Below are 20168 nucleotides of genomic sequence, written 5' to 3' on the forward strand. Positions count from 1 at the left end.
GTGCCTCTTTTGCAAACCATAGCACCCAAAAGGCGAGAGAGAACAAAAGGGAATGCCCTGCCACAGAGGCAGGGTGGGATGGGAGGGACGGGGGGTGGGAGGGATACTGGGATCAGTGGTGGTGGAGAATGGACACTGGTGGAGGGATGGTACCGGACCATTGTATAACTGAAACCCAAGCACAAAAATTTGTAAGTCTACAACTGTACCTCATGGTGTTTCACTAATAAAAATTTTTTTAAAGAAAAGGTAAAGTCGACAGCAATAAAAAAGGTAACTTTATTGAAGTCTGCAGAGAGACATTGGTCTGATTGTAGTGTTAGACTAACACGAATTCTGAGTTCAGGAAGCCAATTACAAAAGCATCCAGGGCTAGAATGTAGTTCAGCAGAAGAGCACATGCCTTGCGTGTGTGCAGACCTGCGTTCAGCTCCTCAACACCATGAAAAAAGAAAGAATTTGAGGAGGGGAAAATATGGGCAGACATTTTCTAACAGTGCTTTTTCCAGTTTTGTTCTTTCGGGGTTTCTAAATATACAATATAGGGCAGAAATACTGGGTAGAAAGAGAAGAGGTATATCTGTCTTGGCATAGCTGTCAATTTTTATGTTGTTACTAACAGTGTGTCTCTAACATACCCATATAGATATAACTCTCTTACCTCCACCAAAAAGCTGCTTTCCACATTTCAAGATGACGCACCTCTCATTACAGCTATAGGGGTCCAGTTCCATGGTACACCATAAACCTTGACTTACCACCCTACAAAAGATGGCATGAATTATTGACTGACAAGGCGTCATCAGTAAGTGGTTTCTCTTGTTTTGTTTGTTAGTTTTGTTATTTTTTTGTGGGTTTTTTTTTCTTTTTGGGTTCACACTCGGTGTTGCACAGGGGTTACTCCTGGAACTCAGGAATTACCCCTGCTGGTGCTCGGGGGACCATTTGGGATGCTGGGAATCGAACTCGGGTCAACCGTGTGCAAGGCAAATGCCCTACCCACTGTGCTATCGCTCCAGCCCAGTAAGTAGTTTCCTTAAACACTCTACTTCTGACTTTACTGAATGTAATTGTCACCTCAAAAGAACATGTGATGACATTAGTAGTGGGAAATATGCACTCGTGAAGGGACAGGTGTTGGAACGTCATGTGACCGAAACCCAATCATGAACAACTTTGTAACTGTGTAGATCACTGTGTTTCAATAAAATAATTTTAATTTAAAAAAGAGAGAAAGAGAACGTGCAATGAAACTGTGCACTAAATGTTTTACGAATTCACTTTGGTTCCTATTCTGCTATTTACAGTTACTGATGTTAGAGAAAATTATGTCATTCCACTTTAGTTTCTTTTTCTTTTTTTTTTTAATTCTTTTTAATTTTTTTTTTTATTAGTGAAACACCATGAGGTACAGTTGTAGATTTACAATTTTTTGTGCTTGGGTTTCGATTATACAATGATCAGATACCCATCCTTCCACCAGTGCCCATTTTCCACCACCATGGATAATATCCCTCCCACCCCCATCCCCCCATCCCCCCCTGCCTCTGTGGCAGGGCAATCCCCTGTGTTCTCTCTCTCCTTTTGGGTGTTGTGGTCTGCAAAAGAGGCATTGAGTGGCAAACATGTTCAGTCCATAGTCTACTTTCGACATGCATCTCCCCTCCTGGGAGGATCCTCCAAACACCCTTTTAGTTTCTTTTTCATTTTTATTGTTTTTGTCTTTACTTTTTTTCTCTCAACATGGTCTACCTTATCTAAAAAAATTACAAAAACGATGTTAAAGATAAAGTTGGCCGACATTATATTTTTACTTTCACATGGTACCATTTGATTTAACTGTATGTGAATAAGTCAAAATGTTTTGATTATACCAATATTAATCTTAAATGTAATACTTCCTTCTATCAAAATGGCTGTTTCATTTCTTTATTTTACAGCTAAAAATAATAGTGAATTCCCTGAAGAATGTAGTAAATGCATTTGTGCCAAGTGGGAAAATAATGGAGATTGTAGATCAGAAGTTGGTAAGAGATATGATTTCCCAGCATACATTTTGGTTGTTTGTTTTGGTAACATTTGTTTATGTTGCATTGCACAATCTTTAAGTGTAAAGATTCATACTGTAGTATCTGTATATCTTAAGTTAGAATCACCACCAAAGGCCTAGTTTCTAGCCAGAATAACTTTTAAATGGGTGCTCATACCTCAGAAAAATCTCAGGTATTTACGGAAAAGGACAATTTAACAACTTATGAGGAGCATTGATAAATTTGCTTTTGCTTTAGACCTCTGTCAAAACTTCAGAAGGATCTGGGACTTAGTAATATTCAAGTAACAATATACAAAACAGCATGGCAAAATTGGGACGTTAGCTGGTTTTTAGCAGTTTTTTTTTTAGAAGTGTGGTCTATTTTACACAGCCCTGGGAAAATGCACAAATTTCATCTGGAGTTGTATGGAATTCCCTTTTATATACATAGCTTTGCAAGTTCACTATGAAAAATAATTTTTATGAGCACTTTTTCTAAGTTTCTGAGGATCCCCAGAGACTTTGGGTATGGGGGGCACATCTGGCAGCATGGTGGGCTACTCCCAGTGGTGTTTGGGAGACCATGTGATGTCTGGGATAAAATCGGGGTCAAACAATTGAACTTGCTCTGGCCTCCACCCAGAGATACTTCGACTTAAAACCAGAGATGTACTTAGCCTATCCTGTGTTTTATGGAGTTTTCCAGAGGTTCTAACTAAATTCTCTTCGGTTGCCTGTTTCTTATTTTTATACATTTACTAGACCATCTAATTTTTCTCCTAGTCATCCAGGAAAACTTCACTTCTTAGTCTTTTACTTGAGGTGGAACTACTGGAGAGTACAGGTTTTTGGTCTCTTCTAGAACCCCTAGAGATCCTCATTCTCCTATTTTAGCCTTTACCCCAGGACGCTCAGAAGCCTGCAGGGTGTACAAAGGACCAAAAGCTCAGGCCACCAAGACCCTCACAGAGTCTTAAATTCAGCGTTGCTGATTACTCAGGGTTGGGTAGTGTGCTGGTTTGTGTGTGTTTGAGTTCTGTGTGCAGTGAGCTGTTCAGCATTTGTAGCATCCCCAGCTTCTACCTGCTGGTTGCCACTCGCACCTCTTCAGTTGTGATGATCAGAACTCTCCTGGAGGCTACATGCCTGACACAGACCTGCCAATTCCAGACCTATTATAACATTTACGCCTCGCAGACTTTGATTAAATCTATTAGTGTGTGTGTGTGTGTGTGTGTGTGTGTGTGTGTGTGTGTGTGTGTGTGTTGGGGGGTGGGGCGGGTGGAGTGGGCTAGGAGGGGAGAATCCTTCTTAGGGAGACCCCTCTCATAATCTGGGTGCTACCCGACCTTTCTTTCCCTTTCCCTTAATAAAGTCTTTCTGAAAAAGAATTACAACATTTGGAACCAGAGATAGAGGACAGGAGTGATCTCTGAGCAGAGCGTGGTATAGACAAAAGAGAAAAAAAGTACAAGAAACAAAACCACAGAAGAAACCAGCACTGGATAATAATGGCATAACTTTTGGACCAAGGACATAGCTCACAGTTCAATCCCCGACTCCTAATGGTCCCCGAGCAGTGCAGGGTATAGCCCTGGTCGCTCCCGGCAGCACCAACCTGAGCAGCACTGTATTGCCAGGTCAGAGCTTTAAATCACCAGAGCACACTGCCAGGCCATGTACCTCCAGTATGGCCCCCACTTCACCCCTATAAGTTTATGTATGTGTCACTTTTTCCAGAGTTGCAGTCCTAGGATCCAGGGAAAGGACTTAGCATTTGCTTCAGGAGCACCAGGTTTCGTCCCAGCACTGCACCGCAAGTTCCCCTCAAGCAGTGCCCAGTGGTAGCAGTCCCCAAGAACCACCCTGGGGGTTGTCCCTGAGCCCTGCTGAGTATGGCCCAAAAGTCACGGAAACATCAATGACAGAAAGATAAACTATCATGTGAACAATACAGGTGGCCCTAAAGAATATGATGCTTTATGAATCAAGTTGAATGGGGAAAGACAGACAGCGTACGATTTGTTTACATAGCATTCACTCATGTGGTATTTAAAGAAACTTAACAAATGAATAGTCTAGTCTAAATAGTAAAAGAATTAGACTGTAATAGCGTTAGCCTGTAAGACTGAACATAAAAGGGGTAAGAAGCATGGGTAGATCAGGAAAAGGTGGTCAATTATATGGCGAAGAATACAGTTGCACTTAGTGTATATATATATATATTTTTTTTGATTGCATACCCAGTGGGGCTCAAAAATCAATTTTGGAGGTGCTTGGAGTACTATATGGGGTGCCAGGGATCAAACCCATGTGGGCCACATGCAAGGGAAGCACCTTACCCTCTGTACCTGGCCTTCTAAGTATAAATTGAATCTAGTATAGAATATAGTATAGTATCATATATAGTATAGTATCTAAAAATTCTCTGTAAAAGAACAGTCACCCCTAAGGTTGAATGATTGCTAATTTGTTTTTTAGCCTGGTCTACTCGGCAACTTTCCTGGTCCTTATGAGGAAGAAATGAGGGGGATCGCGGCTGTTACTGGTGTCCCTTTAGGTAAAGTTTATTTCGCAACTGTTCAACAATTTAATAAGGCACTTTAAACCTAGTCTGTTGTGAGATGATATACATAGAGTAAGATGCACTCACCTTCCAGGTTTAGCTCAATATAGCTTGTTTTTGTTTTCAGGGCACACCCCACGGTACTCAGGAGCTGCTCCCTACTCTGCTCAGGGGTTACTCCAGGCAGTGTTCAAGGGATCCTGCAATGCTTGGGATCAGATCTCAACTTCTTGTCACAGAAAGAATATGCTGAACCCATTGAGCTATCAGTTTCGTTTTGTTTTGTTTTTGTTGGGGAGATAGCTCACAGGCCAAAGCGCATCCTTTGCATGCAGGAGGTCCAGAATTAGTCCCTCAAGGACTAATCTTGGCGTCGCTCCCAAGCACTGCTGGGTGTACTTAGATAAGTAGGTATATAATAAGCATGCAGTTACAACTCCAGTCAAGTTACAGCAAACTTAAGCAACTCCGCATGCTTTGTCATCCCCCTCACAGGCATTATCATGTTCCCTTTTTCTTCTTTCACCATAGATTAGTTTCATCACTTCTTGAGATTCTTTTGTATATATATATATATATATATATATATATATATATATATATATGGTGGAGTTTTGGCATCACTCCTGGCAGTTGGTGGGAGAACCATATGTGGCGCCAGGGGTTGATCTGGGGTTGGCTACATGCAAGGCAGTCACCTTAATCAGTGTACTGTCTCTCCAGCCCCAATAAAACCTTGCTTTTAACATTTTTTTCTCAATATTGTCAGAGCTCCTGTCTAATGACCAAAATTTAAATGTATTTTCTTACAGGAGAGATTATTTCATTCAACATTTTCTGTGAACTTTTTACCATTGTCAGAGTTCCTGTCTAATGATCAAAATTTATATGTGTTTTCTTACAGGAGAGATTATTTCATTCAACATTTTCTATGAACTTTTTACCATTTGTACTTCAATAATAACAGAAGACAAAAAAGGTAAATGTATGCCAAGCAAGATGGGGTGTACAAAGTACAAAATCAGGGGGAAATCTAAATGAACGGGACTAGAAGTAGTAAAACCGAAGCTTTTATGCAATTTCCATGTAGGTTGATAGAGATTTCTAGATCTTGGCAAGTTGTTAAAAGTAAATTTAGGGTCTGGAGCAATAGCACAGCAGGTAGGGCATTTGCCTTGCATGCGGCCAACCCGGGTTTGATTCCCAGCATCCCATATGGTCCTGTGAGCACCACAAGGGGTGATTCCTAGGTGCAGAGCCAGGAGTAACCTCCTTGGCTGTCCCCAGGCCAAGGTGCAGGCTGGTTTGCTCTGATTCACTTTGTTTTGTTTTGTTTTGTTTTGTTTTTTGTTTTTGCTTTTGGGTCACACCCAGCGATGCTCAGGTGTTACTCCTGGCTCTGCACTCAGGAATTACTCCTGGAGGTGCTTGGGGGACCATATGGGATGCCCGGGATCGAACCCAGGTTGATCGCACGTAAGGCAAATGCCCTACCCGCTGTGCTATTGTTCCAGCCCCACCCTGATTCACTCTGGCTAGAAAGTCTGCAGCACCTGACTTGAGAGGCCCAGTGGTAGATGGACAGTCTCTGAAGAGAAGCATGCTAGAAAGTCACCGAGGACAGCCTAAGAAAGCCGTGTCCAGGTAGCGCCATGTCATAGTGGAACCATCACTGATTCTCCTACCAAATAAAATCTCATCCATCAGCTCAGACACGGAGGCATCCGATTAACATCACAGGACTGCATTAAGGCTCAGGATTTTAGAATCGGGGCGCCTTAGTTCTTGAATCAGAGTTGCGAAGGCTGTTTGCTTCTTGCTCTTGGACTGAAGAGTCCTGTTTATCGGTGACTTGACGCGTGCAGTTTTGGACAAACTGGCAGGCTACCGAATGTAGCCTGCCCTCACGGCAGAGTCAGGCAAACTCCCCGTGGCCTACCCAATATGCCAAATACCAGTAACAATGATGGGTCTCATTCTCCTAACTCAGAAAGAGCCTTGAATATAGCACTTTCTTAAAAATCTCAGGGCTGGGATGAAGGAGACGTTACTGGGGCCTGCTCGAGGCAATCGACGAATAACAGGATGGTCGTGATTCGTGACGCGTGCAGCTGCGATTTTGATTCATGACACTGTCATAAATGCTGCCACCTGTCTCTTCTTACTTTCAATTAGGTCACCTACTTCATGCACGAAACATGGATTTTGGAGTATTTCTTGGGTGAGTGTCACTTCCCAAGAAGAGTAGATGGTGTTACCTTAATGAGAAAGAAGCCTCAAATCAGGCCCAGAATTTGACCAGAAATGAAAATTCCTAATTTTGAGACAGCTTGAGCGTTTGTCAAATAAGTTGCATGTTGTGATTTGAACTTTGAAGTATGCTAGCAGGCCTCTGTATACACATCTCGTTTAGGAGACTTAGGAGACAAAATAGCTTTTTATTTTATGTCTTCTTGATCTTCCTGGGAAGTATATATTATAATAAATAGGGCTCTGTAATTAGAGAATTAAATTAGCATCTGGGGTTTGTTATAGGCTGTATTGCATTGGAAGAGTTCAGTTAACTGCTCTGAGCCTCAGTTTCCCATGTGGGAAGTGGAAAAAGCATTCACATCGCAGAGTTCTTATTGAATTATTAAGGATAGGGGATACAGTACTTAATATAAATGCCTGGCCATTATCATCATACTCGCCACCTTTATTGCTCTTAACTGTCATTGAAATTTATTTTTTTAATTAATTTATTTTTTTTTTAATAGTGAGACATCATGAGGTACAGTTGCAGACTTACACATTTTTGTGCTTGGGTTTCAATTATACAATGATCAGACACCCATCCCTCCACCAGTGCGCATCTCCCACCACCACGGATCCCAGTATCCCTCCCACCCCCCAGCCCCCATCCCACCCTGCCTCTGTGGCGGGGCATTTCCCTCTCTCTCCTTTTGAGTGCTGTAGTTTGCAAAAGAGGCATTGAGTGGCAATCATGTTTGGTCGATAGTCTACTTTCAGCATGCTTCTCCCATCCTGGGAGGATCCTCCCAACACCTTTATTTGGTGTTCCCCTCTTTATCCGAGCTCCCTTTTCCCCTAGTATGTGTGGTTGGCCTCCAGGTCGTTGAGTAAAATTCCTGGTACTAATCTTGGCCATTCTTGGCTGTTAGTCTCCTATTTTGTTACTTTCTGTTCCCCAGATGAATGCAATCTTTCTATGTCTATCCCTTTCTTTCTGAGTCATTTCGCTTAACATGATACTTTCCATGTAGTACCACTTGTATGTAAACGAAATTTACTTTTTGTAGGTGGAATACAAACAATAATTCCTGGGTTGTAACTGAGGAACTAAAACCTTTAACAGTGAATTTGGACTTCCGAAGAAACAATAAAACTGTCTTCAAGGCGTCAAGCTTTGCTGGCTACGTGGGCATGTTAACAGGAATCAAACCAGTAAGAAATCTACTGTTGTATCATTTTACAAGTAGCTCTGTACCTCCTTTTACTCTGAGAAGGGTAGAACTTACAGGCATGGGCACCTGAAAGGAACCTGAAGCCCCAGTTCAGTTCATCCCTTTGCACTTCCTGTTACCTTCCTCGGTATGAGTTTGCATGAGGACAGTAGAGGGGAAATGGAGTCTTTGAGAGGAAAAAGCATATGTATAGGTGTCAGGGACTGAGAGTCTGAATCTGGAATCTGACCCCCATCTGCCACTCGGGCAAGTTAGGCATTAATTGTCTGCATTTGAGTTTCCCTGTCAGAAGAGGGCGGCTGATATCTCATCGACTTATCTCATACACTCAGTGTAAAAATGCTTTGAACTTCAGAAAAAAAAAAAACTGTTAATAGAAGTGATATTGTGCTAGTTTGGGCTTATCTTCACTCAGTTTGTATTGCTCAATTCAAGGCCTTGATGTACCTACCCCTCAAACCGCCAGGAGGACCTCGAGCAGGAGCTTGACGTTTCTAACATCGTGTTTCCCCCCCTACAGGGACTGTTTAGTCTCACACTAAATGAACGTTTCAGTCCGAGTGGCGGTTACATGGGTGAGTAGAATGTTTCCATGGAGCGGGTTTTGGAGCAATGTTTCAAGAAGAGCGCTGGCCTGCACCCCATGCAGCTTGGCTGTCCAGCCTCTTTCGTGGCCTTGATGCTTTGTATGCTCTCTTGCAGGTATCCTTGAGTGGATGCTGGGAAAGAAAGATGCCATGTGGATCGGGTTTATTACTAGATCAGTTCTGGAAAATAGTACAAGGTAAACTGTGGTTGCCTTCTTCTCAAACATAACATGTTTTTTCAGCCAAGCTGTTCCACTATGTTAGTTTTAGGTAGACAACATGATTCAATATTTTTATGCATTACAAAATGATTGGGCTGGAGCGATAGCACAGCGGGTAGGGCGTTCGCCTTACAAGCGGCCAACATGGCCGACCCGAGTTCGATTCCTCCGCCCCTCTCGGAGAGCCCGGCAAGCTACCGAGAGTGTCTCGCCCGCACGGCAGAGCCTGGCAAGCTCCCCGTGATGTATTCGATATGCCAAGCACAGTAACAACAAAGTCTCCAATGGAGACGTTACTGGGCCCGCTCGAGCAAATCGACGATCAACGGGAGGGCCTTACTTACAAAATGATTGCCGGGGCTGGAGCAATAGTATAGCAGGTAGGGCTTTTGCGTTGCATGCAGCCAACCCAGCTTCAATCCACGGCATCTCGTATAGTCCCCCAACCACCGCCAGGAGTAATTCCTGAGTACAGAGCCAGAAGTAACCCCTGAGTATCACTGGGTGTGATCCAGAAAGGAAAAAAAAATGATTGCCATTGCCATACTTAATATCCATTCTGTGTGTAACTATTTTTACAGAATTTGGGACCTGAGGGATAGTATGGTTAGGATGCTTACCTTGCATATGGATGACCTGGATTTAATAACCAACACCCAATATGGTCCCCCAAGCCCTGCCAGATGTGATTGTGAAGTGCAGAGCCAGGAATAAGCCCTGTACACCAATAGGTGTGGCCAGCCCCCAAAAATTATATTATAGTTTAGGTTATGTGTTTATAGTGGTGTTGACATTTACTGTCTAGTTGCCCCACTTTATCACCACCAAAGTGTCCCAGACCCCCCTGCCCATGCCCCTTTGTCTCCTTAAACCAGCCCACTCTCATCCTAACCTGGTGCTGCCAGTTCTATCCTTGAGTTCCCAGAGTTTGTGATTCCTTAATATTGTCTATATCCTTCTTTTGTTTCCCTTTCACCACAGATGAGTGAGATGACAAATTTTTCCTTATGACAACTTTTAGGGGGTGACGGGACAAGTAGTGCTCAGGAGGCCTGGAGTCCCTTTCCATGATTCTCAGCTACGTGAGGACATACTGCTGCTTGGGTCGTACAATGATGTTCAGGGGACAGTCCCCCTCCACCCCCCACCCCTGTGTTCATGGCCACCCCTGAGTTCTGTGGCCATGTGGTGCCAAGTTTCAAACTGGGGCCAGCAGCAAACAAGGCATGCAAGTTAACCCCCAGACTGTCTCTCCAGTTCTCTTAGGAGAACTTGTAAAGTTTATTCTCTTAGCAACTTCCTTTTTTTTCTCTCAGGAACTTTTCAGCTGTATAAACAGTTTTATTCTGGTGTTGTCATGCTGCATGTTATGTCCCCATGACAAGAAGTTTGTACCCAGTTTGAACCCTTATACTCCCTTCAGTATTTTAGTCACTCATCCAACCCTCCTCTTTTGTCCTGTGTGTGTGTGTGTGTGTGTGTGTGTGTGTGTGTGTGTGTGTGCGCTGAGAGTTTGGTTTTGTTTTTAGATATCACCTGTTAATAAGGCCCTACAGTATTTGTCCTTATCTGACTTATTCCACTTAGCACAGTGCACTTAAGGTTTGTCCATGTTGTTGCAAATGGCAAGATTTCATTCCTGGTTGTGGCTGAGTAATATTCCTGTGTGCCACCCTTTCCTTATCTATTTGTCTATTAATAGACACATTATTTCCATGTGTTAGCTGTTATAAATAGGCTCAAGTAAATTTTGGGGTGCAGGTACCTTTTCCTATTCCTGCTTTCATTTGTCTAAGAAGTATAATTGTTGCTTCATATGGTTGTTCTGTTTTTAGTTTCTTGAGACACTGCTACATTGATTTTCTCACCATTTTATAGCTCCATGAGCAATATACTAGAGTTTGCCTTTTTCTGCATTTTTGCCAACACTTGTTTTTGCTTTAAGTTTTTAATAAGCTTTGAAAAATTAATTTTTGGACTTGGTGGGACCACACCTTCAAGTTCTCAGGAGCTACTCTGTGCTCAGGCTCTTGTGCTCCTCAGAGGATCATTTATGGTACCAGGGATTCAAACCAGGGTTGACCAGGGCAAAGCATCTTACACCCTATAGTATGTCTTTGGCCTGCTCTTGAATTTTTTTGGGGGGGGGTCACACCCAGCGATGCACAGGGGTTACTCCTGGCTCTGCACTCAGGAATTACCCCTGGCGGTGCTCAGGGGACCATATGGGATGCTGGGACTAGAACCTAGGTCGGCCGTGCGCAAGGCAAACGCCCTACCACTGTGCTATCACTCCAGCCCTTTGAATTTTTTTTATAAGGGCCATTTAGCATGTGTAAAAAGATATCTCATTGTCATTTTTATTTGCCATTCTCTTGGTTAGTGATAATGAGTACCTCGATCAAGTAATTTTTATTCTTTGTTTTGTTTATGTGCATCCCACTGGCTAGTTTTCAGGAAATGAGATTTAGTCGTCAATTTGAAAATCTGCTTCAACTTTTAATATCCCCAATTTTCAAGTTTTGAGGGACATTTCAGATTTCAAGTTTCCATCTCAGAGAGTCTACGATGGTTCCTCCCTGAGCTGTTTCTCATGATCCTTTTGAGGAATTATGCGCTGGGGCTGGAGAGACAGCTTGGCAGTTTGATGCCCTACACCAAACGGTCCCCTAGAAATCGGGTAAAAGTGACCCCTGAGTACGGCTGAATGTGGCACAAAACCCAGAAAAGTTTTTTTTTTAATTGCATCACCATGAGATACAGTTACAAAATTGTCATGTTTGAGTTTCAGTCATACAATGATTGAACACCCATCCTTCCACCAGTGCCCATTTTCCACCACCAGTGGCCCCGGTATCACCCCTTCCCATCCCTCCCTCTGCCTCTATTGTAGACAATTTCCTCCATACTCTCTCTCTGTGCATTATGGTTTGCAATACAGATACTGAGACGCTATCACGTTTGGTCCTTGATCTACTTTCAGCACACATCTCCCATCCCGAATGATTCCTGCAACCATCATTGACTTAGTGATCCCTTCTCTATCCCAGCTGCCTTCTCCCCCGCTCATGAGACAGGCCTTCAACTATGGAGCAAAATTCCTGGTTCTTGTATCTACTGTTCTTGGGTGTCACTCTTGTATTACCTTATTTTATATTCCGCAAATAAGTGCTGTCATTTTATGTCTGTCCCCCGAAGAAAAGGTTTTTTTAAACTATTTCTCAAATAAGGACCCCTCCCAAATAGTACAGTAGGTAAGTCACTTGCCTTGCATGCTACTCTCCTGCGTTCAATCAGGTACCATGTACAGTCACCCAATTGTGAGAGCAGAGCTAGGGGTAAGCCCTGGGTACAAAGTGTGGCCGCAAAATGAGCATGGCCCCAAAACGAACAAAACAAACCCAAACCCTCGTCCTTGAGGACTTAACTTTCCCTTAGTTTTCAAAACAGTTAAAACTTTCCACTCCAAATTAACTAAAACTCTTTTTTTTTTCCCTTTGCGTGTCTCTGCCTAGTTATGAAGAAGCCAAGAATATACTGACCAAAACCAAAATATTGGCCCCAGCATACTTTATCCTGGGAGGCAATAAGTCTGGGGAAGGATGTGTGATTACACGAGGCAGAAAACAGTCTCTGGATGTATATGAGTAAGTACAATTAGTAGACGCTACATACTGCCAGTTGCGCTAGGGGAAGGCATGAAGCCTAATAAAATTTCTCTCTTTGAATCTAGACTTGACCCCAAGCTGGGTAGGTGGTATGTCGTACAAACAAATTATGACCGTTGGAAAAATCCCTTCTTCCTTGATGATCGCAGGACACCTGCGAAGAACTGTCTAAACCGAACAACCCAAGAGGTACACTCCCAGTTTCTGTACAGACTCACAGTGTGTGCATAGACTCAGAGTGTGTGTATACTCTCAGTGTCTTGTACAGACTTACGATGTGTGTATAGACAAATGGTGTCTGTATAGACTCACAGTGTCTGCATAGACTCAGTGTCTTGTATTGACTCACAGTGTCTGTATAGACTTACAGTGTGTGTGTAGACTGACAGTGTCTTGTGTAGACTCACTCAGAGTGTCTTGTATAGAAAGTAATGAAGTGCATTAGAGAATATCTTAATTCCGGTGTATTTCTTTGACTTCTAAAGAATTTTTAATGCTCATATTACATATAAACATTAAATAGTCCTGCCTACGTTTATGTTTTGCTTTTGAAGAGCGAAATTTGGAGATAAGCTCAGTGGGCTGAAGTGATTGTCTTGCAAGTGAGAGGCCCAGGGTTAGGCAACTTGAGTAACCCCTGAGCACTGCTGGCTCTGGCCCAGATATACAGTTAAACAGCAAAAATGTTGCTGTGCTTCCTTTTGGTCAAGGATGATTTGAGTGGCACCCAGCAATGCTGGAGGCTCCTGGGCTACTCTGCTGTGTGTGTGTGTGTGTGTGTGTGTGTGTGTGTGTGTGTGTGTGTGTGTGTTTGACAGGGCAGGTGGGGGAAGGGGTTTGCTCCTGGCTAATGCAGGGGACCATGCAGTGCCTGGGGGGGCTCTTGCATGCAGAGCGTATACTCAGCTCATTGAGCTCTCTCTGGCCCATGTACTTTCTTATTTAATTGTGGGACACCTATCACTGTGAAATGGAATCACAGACAGACAAGAATTTCCAGAGGAGACGAGAGAGAACTTGAAAATGGAACATTAGAGCATTTACTGCTGCTTCTAATAATAGGTCTAAGGTAATTATTTTTAGTAAACTTGTAGGGAAGTTGGTTGAAGAATGTCTTGGTTTCTAACAATCCATTTCTGTTCATAGTAAAGCAGTTGACATCCGTTATTCATGGAACAATACTATTTTTTTTAATTTTAGAATATATCACTTGCAACTTTGTATGATGTCCTGTCGACAAAACCTGTCCTCAACAAGGTATTTAAGTATATATATATATATATTTTTAATGTATTCATTCATTCATTCATTCATCATCCTGTTATTCATCGATTGCCTCGAGCAGGCCCCAGTAACGTCTCTTTCATCCTAGCCCTGAGATTATATTCAAGGGTCTTTTAGGAGAATGAGACCCATCATTGTTACTGGTATTTGGCATATTTGGTACGCCATGGGGAGTTTGCCAGACTCTGCCCTGTGGGCAGGCTACAGAGCCTGCAAGTTTGTCCAAAGTAGGAATGAGATAAGATGTCATAAAAAGATGTCCTGATAAGATGTCTCTGAGTCTTGGCCGCTGATGGGATTACACAGCGCCAGGGGGCCAGGTGGTGGGTGTGACCCCCGCCTACTGGAATTTGGAGGATCTGGGTGGAGGATGCTCGACTCCAATCCGAGTAGGCTTGGAGATCTCGGCCCCGGAACCCGCGTGGCTTTGTCCCTCTGCCAGTACCTTCATGTGTGCGGAGAGTGGTCTCAGCATGGTGGTGGCTGGTCCTGGAGGTCTTCGGCTGCCGGAGCCCTGGTCAGGGCGGGGAGGAAAGCTCAACCCGCTCCCCTCCAAGGGACCCCGGCGAGGAACAGCCAGGCGCAGGGGCAGGAGACTGCACTGGTCTCGTCCGGGGGCTGGATTTTATTATTTTATATATATTTCCCATTAATTTTAGGGGAAGGTTTTGGTCTTGTGTTTTCATCAATTTCTTCGATCAATCAGGACTAGAATCCCAAGTCATGTTTAGCTGAGGCCTGGTTTCTAAGGTAGTTTTGTATCACTGAAACTGTGACATTTGGGCTGTGATGAAGACATTGATCACTCTAGTTTGATATCCACATTGGTCAGAAATTCTACATACATGGTGTTTTACTCTTGGTATCTCTTTCTGTCTCGTGTAATAAACTGCAGCTAACTTAAAACTCAACCAAACTAAGTCTAAAATCTCTCTATAAGCAGAGCTTTGTGTTTGGGGGTCTCGGGTTTCTCTTCAGCTTTATTACATTCTTTTGCTTTTCTGCGTACAAGAGCTTTGAAAATGCAGAAAGTTTCCTCATCATCCAGTATGCTAATAACCTGCCCCCCAGACCTCCTACCCCATGTATTCCAGATGACATGCTTACCCTGATCTGCTATTTCTTCATTTTTTTCCCTTTTCTTTTTCGCTTTTAGGTAACACTGGTGGTGCTCAGGGCTTACTCCTGGCTCCCCACTCAGGGATCACCCCTGGTAGGCCAGAGAGTGCTAGGGATCCAACCTGGGTCAGCCACATACAACCCACCATATTACCTCTCCAGCCCCAGTTTGTTCATTCTCACCCTTTCATTGCCCATTTCCCCCCAATCTCTCCCTACAATAAGTTTCTCTGCGTAACCTATGCAAGGACAATTTCTTGCTGTTGCCTCATAGCAACTGGCTTCGAGCCTGGTCCTGCGGAAAGCTGTTCTTCAGCCCTCTGACCCTGCCATCTTTGTGCAAGCCCCTGGTCACTTTCAGGTTCTGTGCATCTTCCTGTGTGAACTTAGTCATCTGCACATCTCCTTGTTTGCTGGCTTGAAGGAGAAGGGTCGCCAAAGCTAAGCTGCGTATCCCCGGTGGTACCACATCACGCTTTGTGTGATTCAGATTATGTACTACGGAAGATTAAGAGCCTTTGAGCATGGTGGGCCAAGCAGTATTCTGCTCAAGAATATACTGTAGGGCACTTGCCTTGCAGACTGCTGACCCAGATTCAGTTCCCAGAATCGGAGCCAGAGCAATAGTACAACAGGCAGGGCCAACTAGGGTTCGGGCCCCAGCATCCCATGTCTCAAGCTTCTTTATGTACCTGACATGGAGTACTGGTTCTCTTGGGCCAGATATTTATTACTATCTTTTGTCAGTTATTTTTAGCTCACTCCCGAGCACCGCCAGGAGTTATTCCTGAGTGCAGAGCCTGGACTAATCTCTGAGAATTGCTGGGTGTGACCCGAAAAGCCAAAAAAAAAAAATACCCAGCATCAGATATGGACCCTAAAGTCCCTCATGGAATGATCCCTGAGCACAGATCCAGGAGTAAGCCCCAAGCACTGCCGCCTGTGACTCCCAAACAAAAGAAAACACACTAAAAACCTGGCAAGACTCTCTTAAGCTTCTTTATGTGTCTGATGTGGAGTAAAGGTTCTGTTGGAGCCAGTTGTTTATTATTATCTTTTGTCAATTATTTTTAGCCGCATATCATATTATGTGAATGATCTAGAATTGAGTAATAAGTTCAGCAAGTAGAGACATCAGAGAATGGTTAACATCCACACAATTATTTTCCTTTCAGCTGACCGTGTTCACCACCTTGATGGATGTTACCAAAGGTCACTTTGAAACTCACCTGCGGGATTGCCCAGACCCTTGTATTGGGTGGTGAGCCTGGCACACACCCCACCTGCAGCGCTGTTCTGAAGATGCCAGCATGCCGCTCGCCTAGCCCTCCGCTCTCTGAAGACTTAAGACTCAAGACTCAGGACAGTTCTCTCTGAGCAGGAACTTGTCTTTCTCGGAATGTTTACAATACACAGGCTCTTTTTGCCCTACCAGTTGATCATTCTTACGTACGTCAAGTACAGAAATCACCTAGAGTTTGCTGAGTTCCATTTCACTTTGACATTTGGGGCAGGGGACGGGTGGTCACACGCTGTGCAGCCTCCCAAGAAGGAAGCCAGGGCTTCTGCAGGTGTGGAAACCAGCATGTGTTTATGGCTAATCGTTCAGCAGTTCAATTTACTAGTTTTTTCATTTTTACCTGCATATTTGAATGTTTTTCAGGATCGATTTTTTTTTCTTACTGCTTCTAACTTCTCTTCACATTAATTCACCATTAACTTCGCTGTCTGTGATGGCAGGTGTGATTTCAACTGACCTTGACGGGGGAGAATGAGAGAGATGTTCGATTGTATATTTCTCAGAAAGGGCAATATGTGTGCATTTAATTCTGAAGAGAAATACTTTTTGGGGCTTACAGAACAATCAATACACAGGCCTTCTTGATACACAGAATTGAAATGTTCCCTTTTTTCATAATTATTCTACCTCCCGTAACCCCAGGAAGTAGTTAACTTCAAAACAGAATTTCAGGTTCTGTTCTCATTGATAATGGGACATGAACCCATTATTTTAAAACTCTTGTATAACTTATTTAATAAACAGAATTTTAGTTTTTCCTTCTGATCAAATGTATTTTTAAAAAACTCGATACTAAAAATGTTTTTCAGAAATCTATAAAAAAAAACATTAATAAAAACGTGTTGACCTCTCAGAACTTTCACAGTTCACTATGAAACATGTGCCACTTGGGCAGGACTGTATCCACTTCATCTCTGTACAATATTGATTGCATTCATGACATTCAATAAAGCAGTCATGTGAGCCAGCTGTCCTGGATGCTGATTGGAGTTGATGTACATGGCGTCATCCTGAGTTTGGACTCGGCAGTGCCTCCCACTGGTTCTCTGCACATCATTTAGGTTTCCAGAGGACTGTGAACCCTTTGGGTTAGGATCTTGGTAACATACATCCACCCCGTCCCTGCCCTGGATCTGAACTCAGCTTGGGGAAATCTTGGTCTTTGAGTGACAGTGACCCAGTGCCACATAAGAAATGGAACAATCTCGGGTCGGGGAGACAGCTGGCACTTGTGCTGTGTGCAGGAGTACCACTGAGACTGTGAGACTGACCCCCAGAACAAAAAGAATCAGAAGAATTCCAAAATGGAAAGGCTTCATTACCACCAAAGCTCGTCCCACAGCCTGAGGGCCTTTTTTTTGTTATGAAAAATCACCAGCCAAGAGTTATCTATGACAAATGTGGCGAGAAAGTCCCAGCTGGCACTGGGCTGCCCACTCGGCCCTTAGGCTGAGCAGGGATTGTCTGCACACACCAGCAGACTCGTCTCTCCTCCACTGGGAGTTCGTTTCTCAGCCCTGTGTCACTGGAAAGCTGTGTTTGGGCAATCTCTGGTATTTCCAGTCTTAGGACAGCTTTTGTTCCAGACTGGCTTTCTAAGGATTCTTGTTCGGCAAAAAGCCTCTAGTGAGGCAGCAGCAGGGCAGCAGGTGGCTCACCCTGGGGGAAGCCACTTTTCAAAACAATAAAGGCACTTGTACTTCACCATTGTTCTTCCCACTGTGTTCATTCTGCATTGTATTCGACTTTATTGTTAAGGCAATGATGGCTAGCTTTCTCCAAAATCATCCTTCACAATTGAACTTTATGTCATGGGTAACAGCTGCATAATACCCAGGTGTAGTTTATCTACAAATTAAAAAAAAAAGGTTTAATTCTGAAAGCCTGTAGCACCTGAATTAACTGCCAGCCCTATTTGAATCTCCAGAAAACAAGTTCAGTTTATACTCTTTGGTATAAACACTTTCAACTCTCCCCACACGTAGGAAAGATGGGAGATTGGGCTGAAACATGATTTCAAAAGAACGCCCGGGATGAGGTGTTCTTGCACCTGGACGGTGCTGGTTCAGTCTCTGGCACTGGTCTGAGCACCTCCAGAAGTGATCCTTGAAACACAGAAGGATTAAGCCTGAACACCACTGCGTGTGACCCTCAAACAAAACCCCCAGATAGCCATTTTCCTCACATCACCTCTTACTTGCTTGGTCCTCAGAGCAGCAGTGGAATGCAACATCATGGTTATATTATGGATATACATATACATATATGTGAAAACTTAGAAAAATGTATATTTTTGTCATTGATTGGATGTCAATAACCCCTCAGATAAGGCTAAAAACATTTGGGGGTGAATACTACAGTGGATAGGGCATTTGCCTTGCATACTTGCCAACTTAGGTCCAAGCACTCACAGATGGTCCCTCGAGCCCTGCCAGGAGTGATCTTTGAGCACTAACCAGAAATCCCTAAGCACAGATGGGTATGGGACACCCAAAATATATTGAGATATATTCTACAATAGAGGTGATCTGCTTGGTTTGGAGATACCCTATTGAGGAAAAAAAAGACAAGGGAAGTTCTCTGTCTTAACATCTGTTAAGACATTGAAACAAGACTCCTGCCAGTTCCTTCCTCAGGCCTCACACTGGCCCCTAGAGATTATTGATTGTGTCATAGGAGGAAGTTGTTAGCATAAGAGGATGTATTTGATCCTTTGATCCTTGCCTCAGGCGAGAACTACATGGTTGCCAGAGTACAAAGCTAGTCTTTGCAGTTCTTGATTCCACATGGTCTCCGGGAACTGTTTTGAAAATCCTGGAAACCTTCCTCAGAAGAGCTGACACTGATTTCATAGCACAGTCTCAATTCAGAGAAGATCCTAAATAAAGGTGAGTCCGGTGGATAAAGTTTGGATTTTTCACTTCAAGTTTCTCCCAGTTTCCCTGTGTATTCGGGGATTGGGAGGAAAGCAGGGACTCATTTAGCATTTTTCAGACTTCCTGGGCCAGCACCAGCCTGAGGCCTGGTGGTTGGTGATTGGCTGCATTAAATAATCACAGCTGGCCTGGGGCAGTTAGTCATTACAAACTACCAAGAAGTCAACTAGAGGCTGATTTGGGGTACAAACTCCTACACCCCCAGTGCACAGCGATTGTACCTATGTTGACAGCACATGTCCACCTGTGCATGTCTGATCCCAGGTTCTGGGAAGCATTCACAGGCTCTCACTTCTGAAGCAGTTATACTTGACTGTTGTTATCATCATGAACACTCAACAGGCAATGGAAGGAAGTAAGGTTGAAATAAAACATTAGGGGCTGGAGTGATAGCACAGCCGGTAGGGCTTTTGCCTTGCACGCGGCCGACCCGGGTTCGATTCCCAGCATCCCATATGGTCCCCTGAGCACCGCCAGGAGTAATTCCTGAGTGCAGAGCCAGGAGTAACCCCTGTGCATCGTTGGGTGTGACCCTATTAGTGCACGACTCTGGAACTCCGACCGCAAGCAAGGACCACGCAGGAATGCAATCAGCAAGCAGGTAGTTTATTGAGCTGGCTAGCCAGGGTCAAGCCGTCCCACGGACACGCAGGTCAGTAGGTTAGGCAAGACCCTGAGCTTTTTCAAAGGAGATCTTATATAGGCCTTCACCAGCCGTTACAGCAGAGCCCGCGCATTTCATGGCCAATAGATTCGTAACAATATATACTTTCTTAAACCAATCCATTTGAGTACATCACTCCTTAGCCTATACATTCAAAGATCAGCACTTACATACATGGGCATTGTGGCTAGCGGGTATCTCATAACTCAGACATCTGGTTATCTTCTATGTCTACCAGGCTCCCCGTGGTTTACAGCTCAGGACACCTGCATTCCGATGGAGGGAGATGAGGCGAGAGTTACCAGTGGAGGGGCAGATGAGGAA

The 20168-nt window shown here is 43.8% G+C and overlaps 1 protein-coding gene across 1 annotated transcript in view; it reads left to right on the plus strand.

The window, feature by feature from the left end:
• Nucleotides 1-17214, plus strand: part of ASAH1 (N-acylsphingosine amidohydrolase 1) — a 38014-nt gene extending 20800 nt beyond the window's left edge. Inside the window, exons 3-14 of the mRNA XM_056114046.1 lie at nt 715-805; nt 1941-2027; nt 4514-4592; nt 5503-5577; nt 6774-6819; nt 7901-8045; nt 8586-8640; nt 8768-8849; nt 12389-12520; nt 12607-12730; nt 13742-13798; nt 16120-17214. Coding sequence (XP_055970021.1) covers nt 715-805; nt 1941-2027; nt 4514-4592; nt 5503-5577; nt 6774-6819; nt 7901-8045; nt 8586-8640; nt 8768-8849; nt 12389-12520; nt 12607-12730; nt 13742-13798; nt 16120-16209 — 1063 coding nt within the window. The 3' untranslated portion in view covers nt 16210-17214. The remainder of the gene's footprint in view (nt 1-714; nt 806-1940; nt 2028-4513; nt 4593-5502; nt 5578-6773; nt 6820-7900; nt 8046-8585; nt 8641-8767; nt 8850-12388; nt 12521-12606; nt 12731-13741; nt 13799-16119) is intronic.
• The last annotated feature ends 2954 nt before the right edge of the window (nt 17215-20168 follow it).

The sequence above is a fragment of the Sorex fumeus genome, unplaced genomic scaffold, assembly GCF_029834395.1.
Source record: "Sorex fumeus unplaced genomic scaffold, SorFum_2.1 ptg000024l, whole genome shotgun sequence".
NCBI classification, from domain to species: Eukaryota; Metazoa; Chordata; class Mammalia; order Eulipotyphla; family Soricidae; genus Sorex; species Sorex fumeus.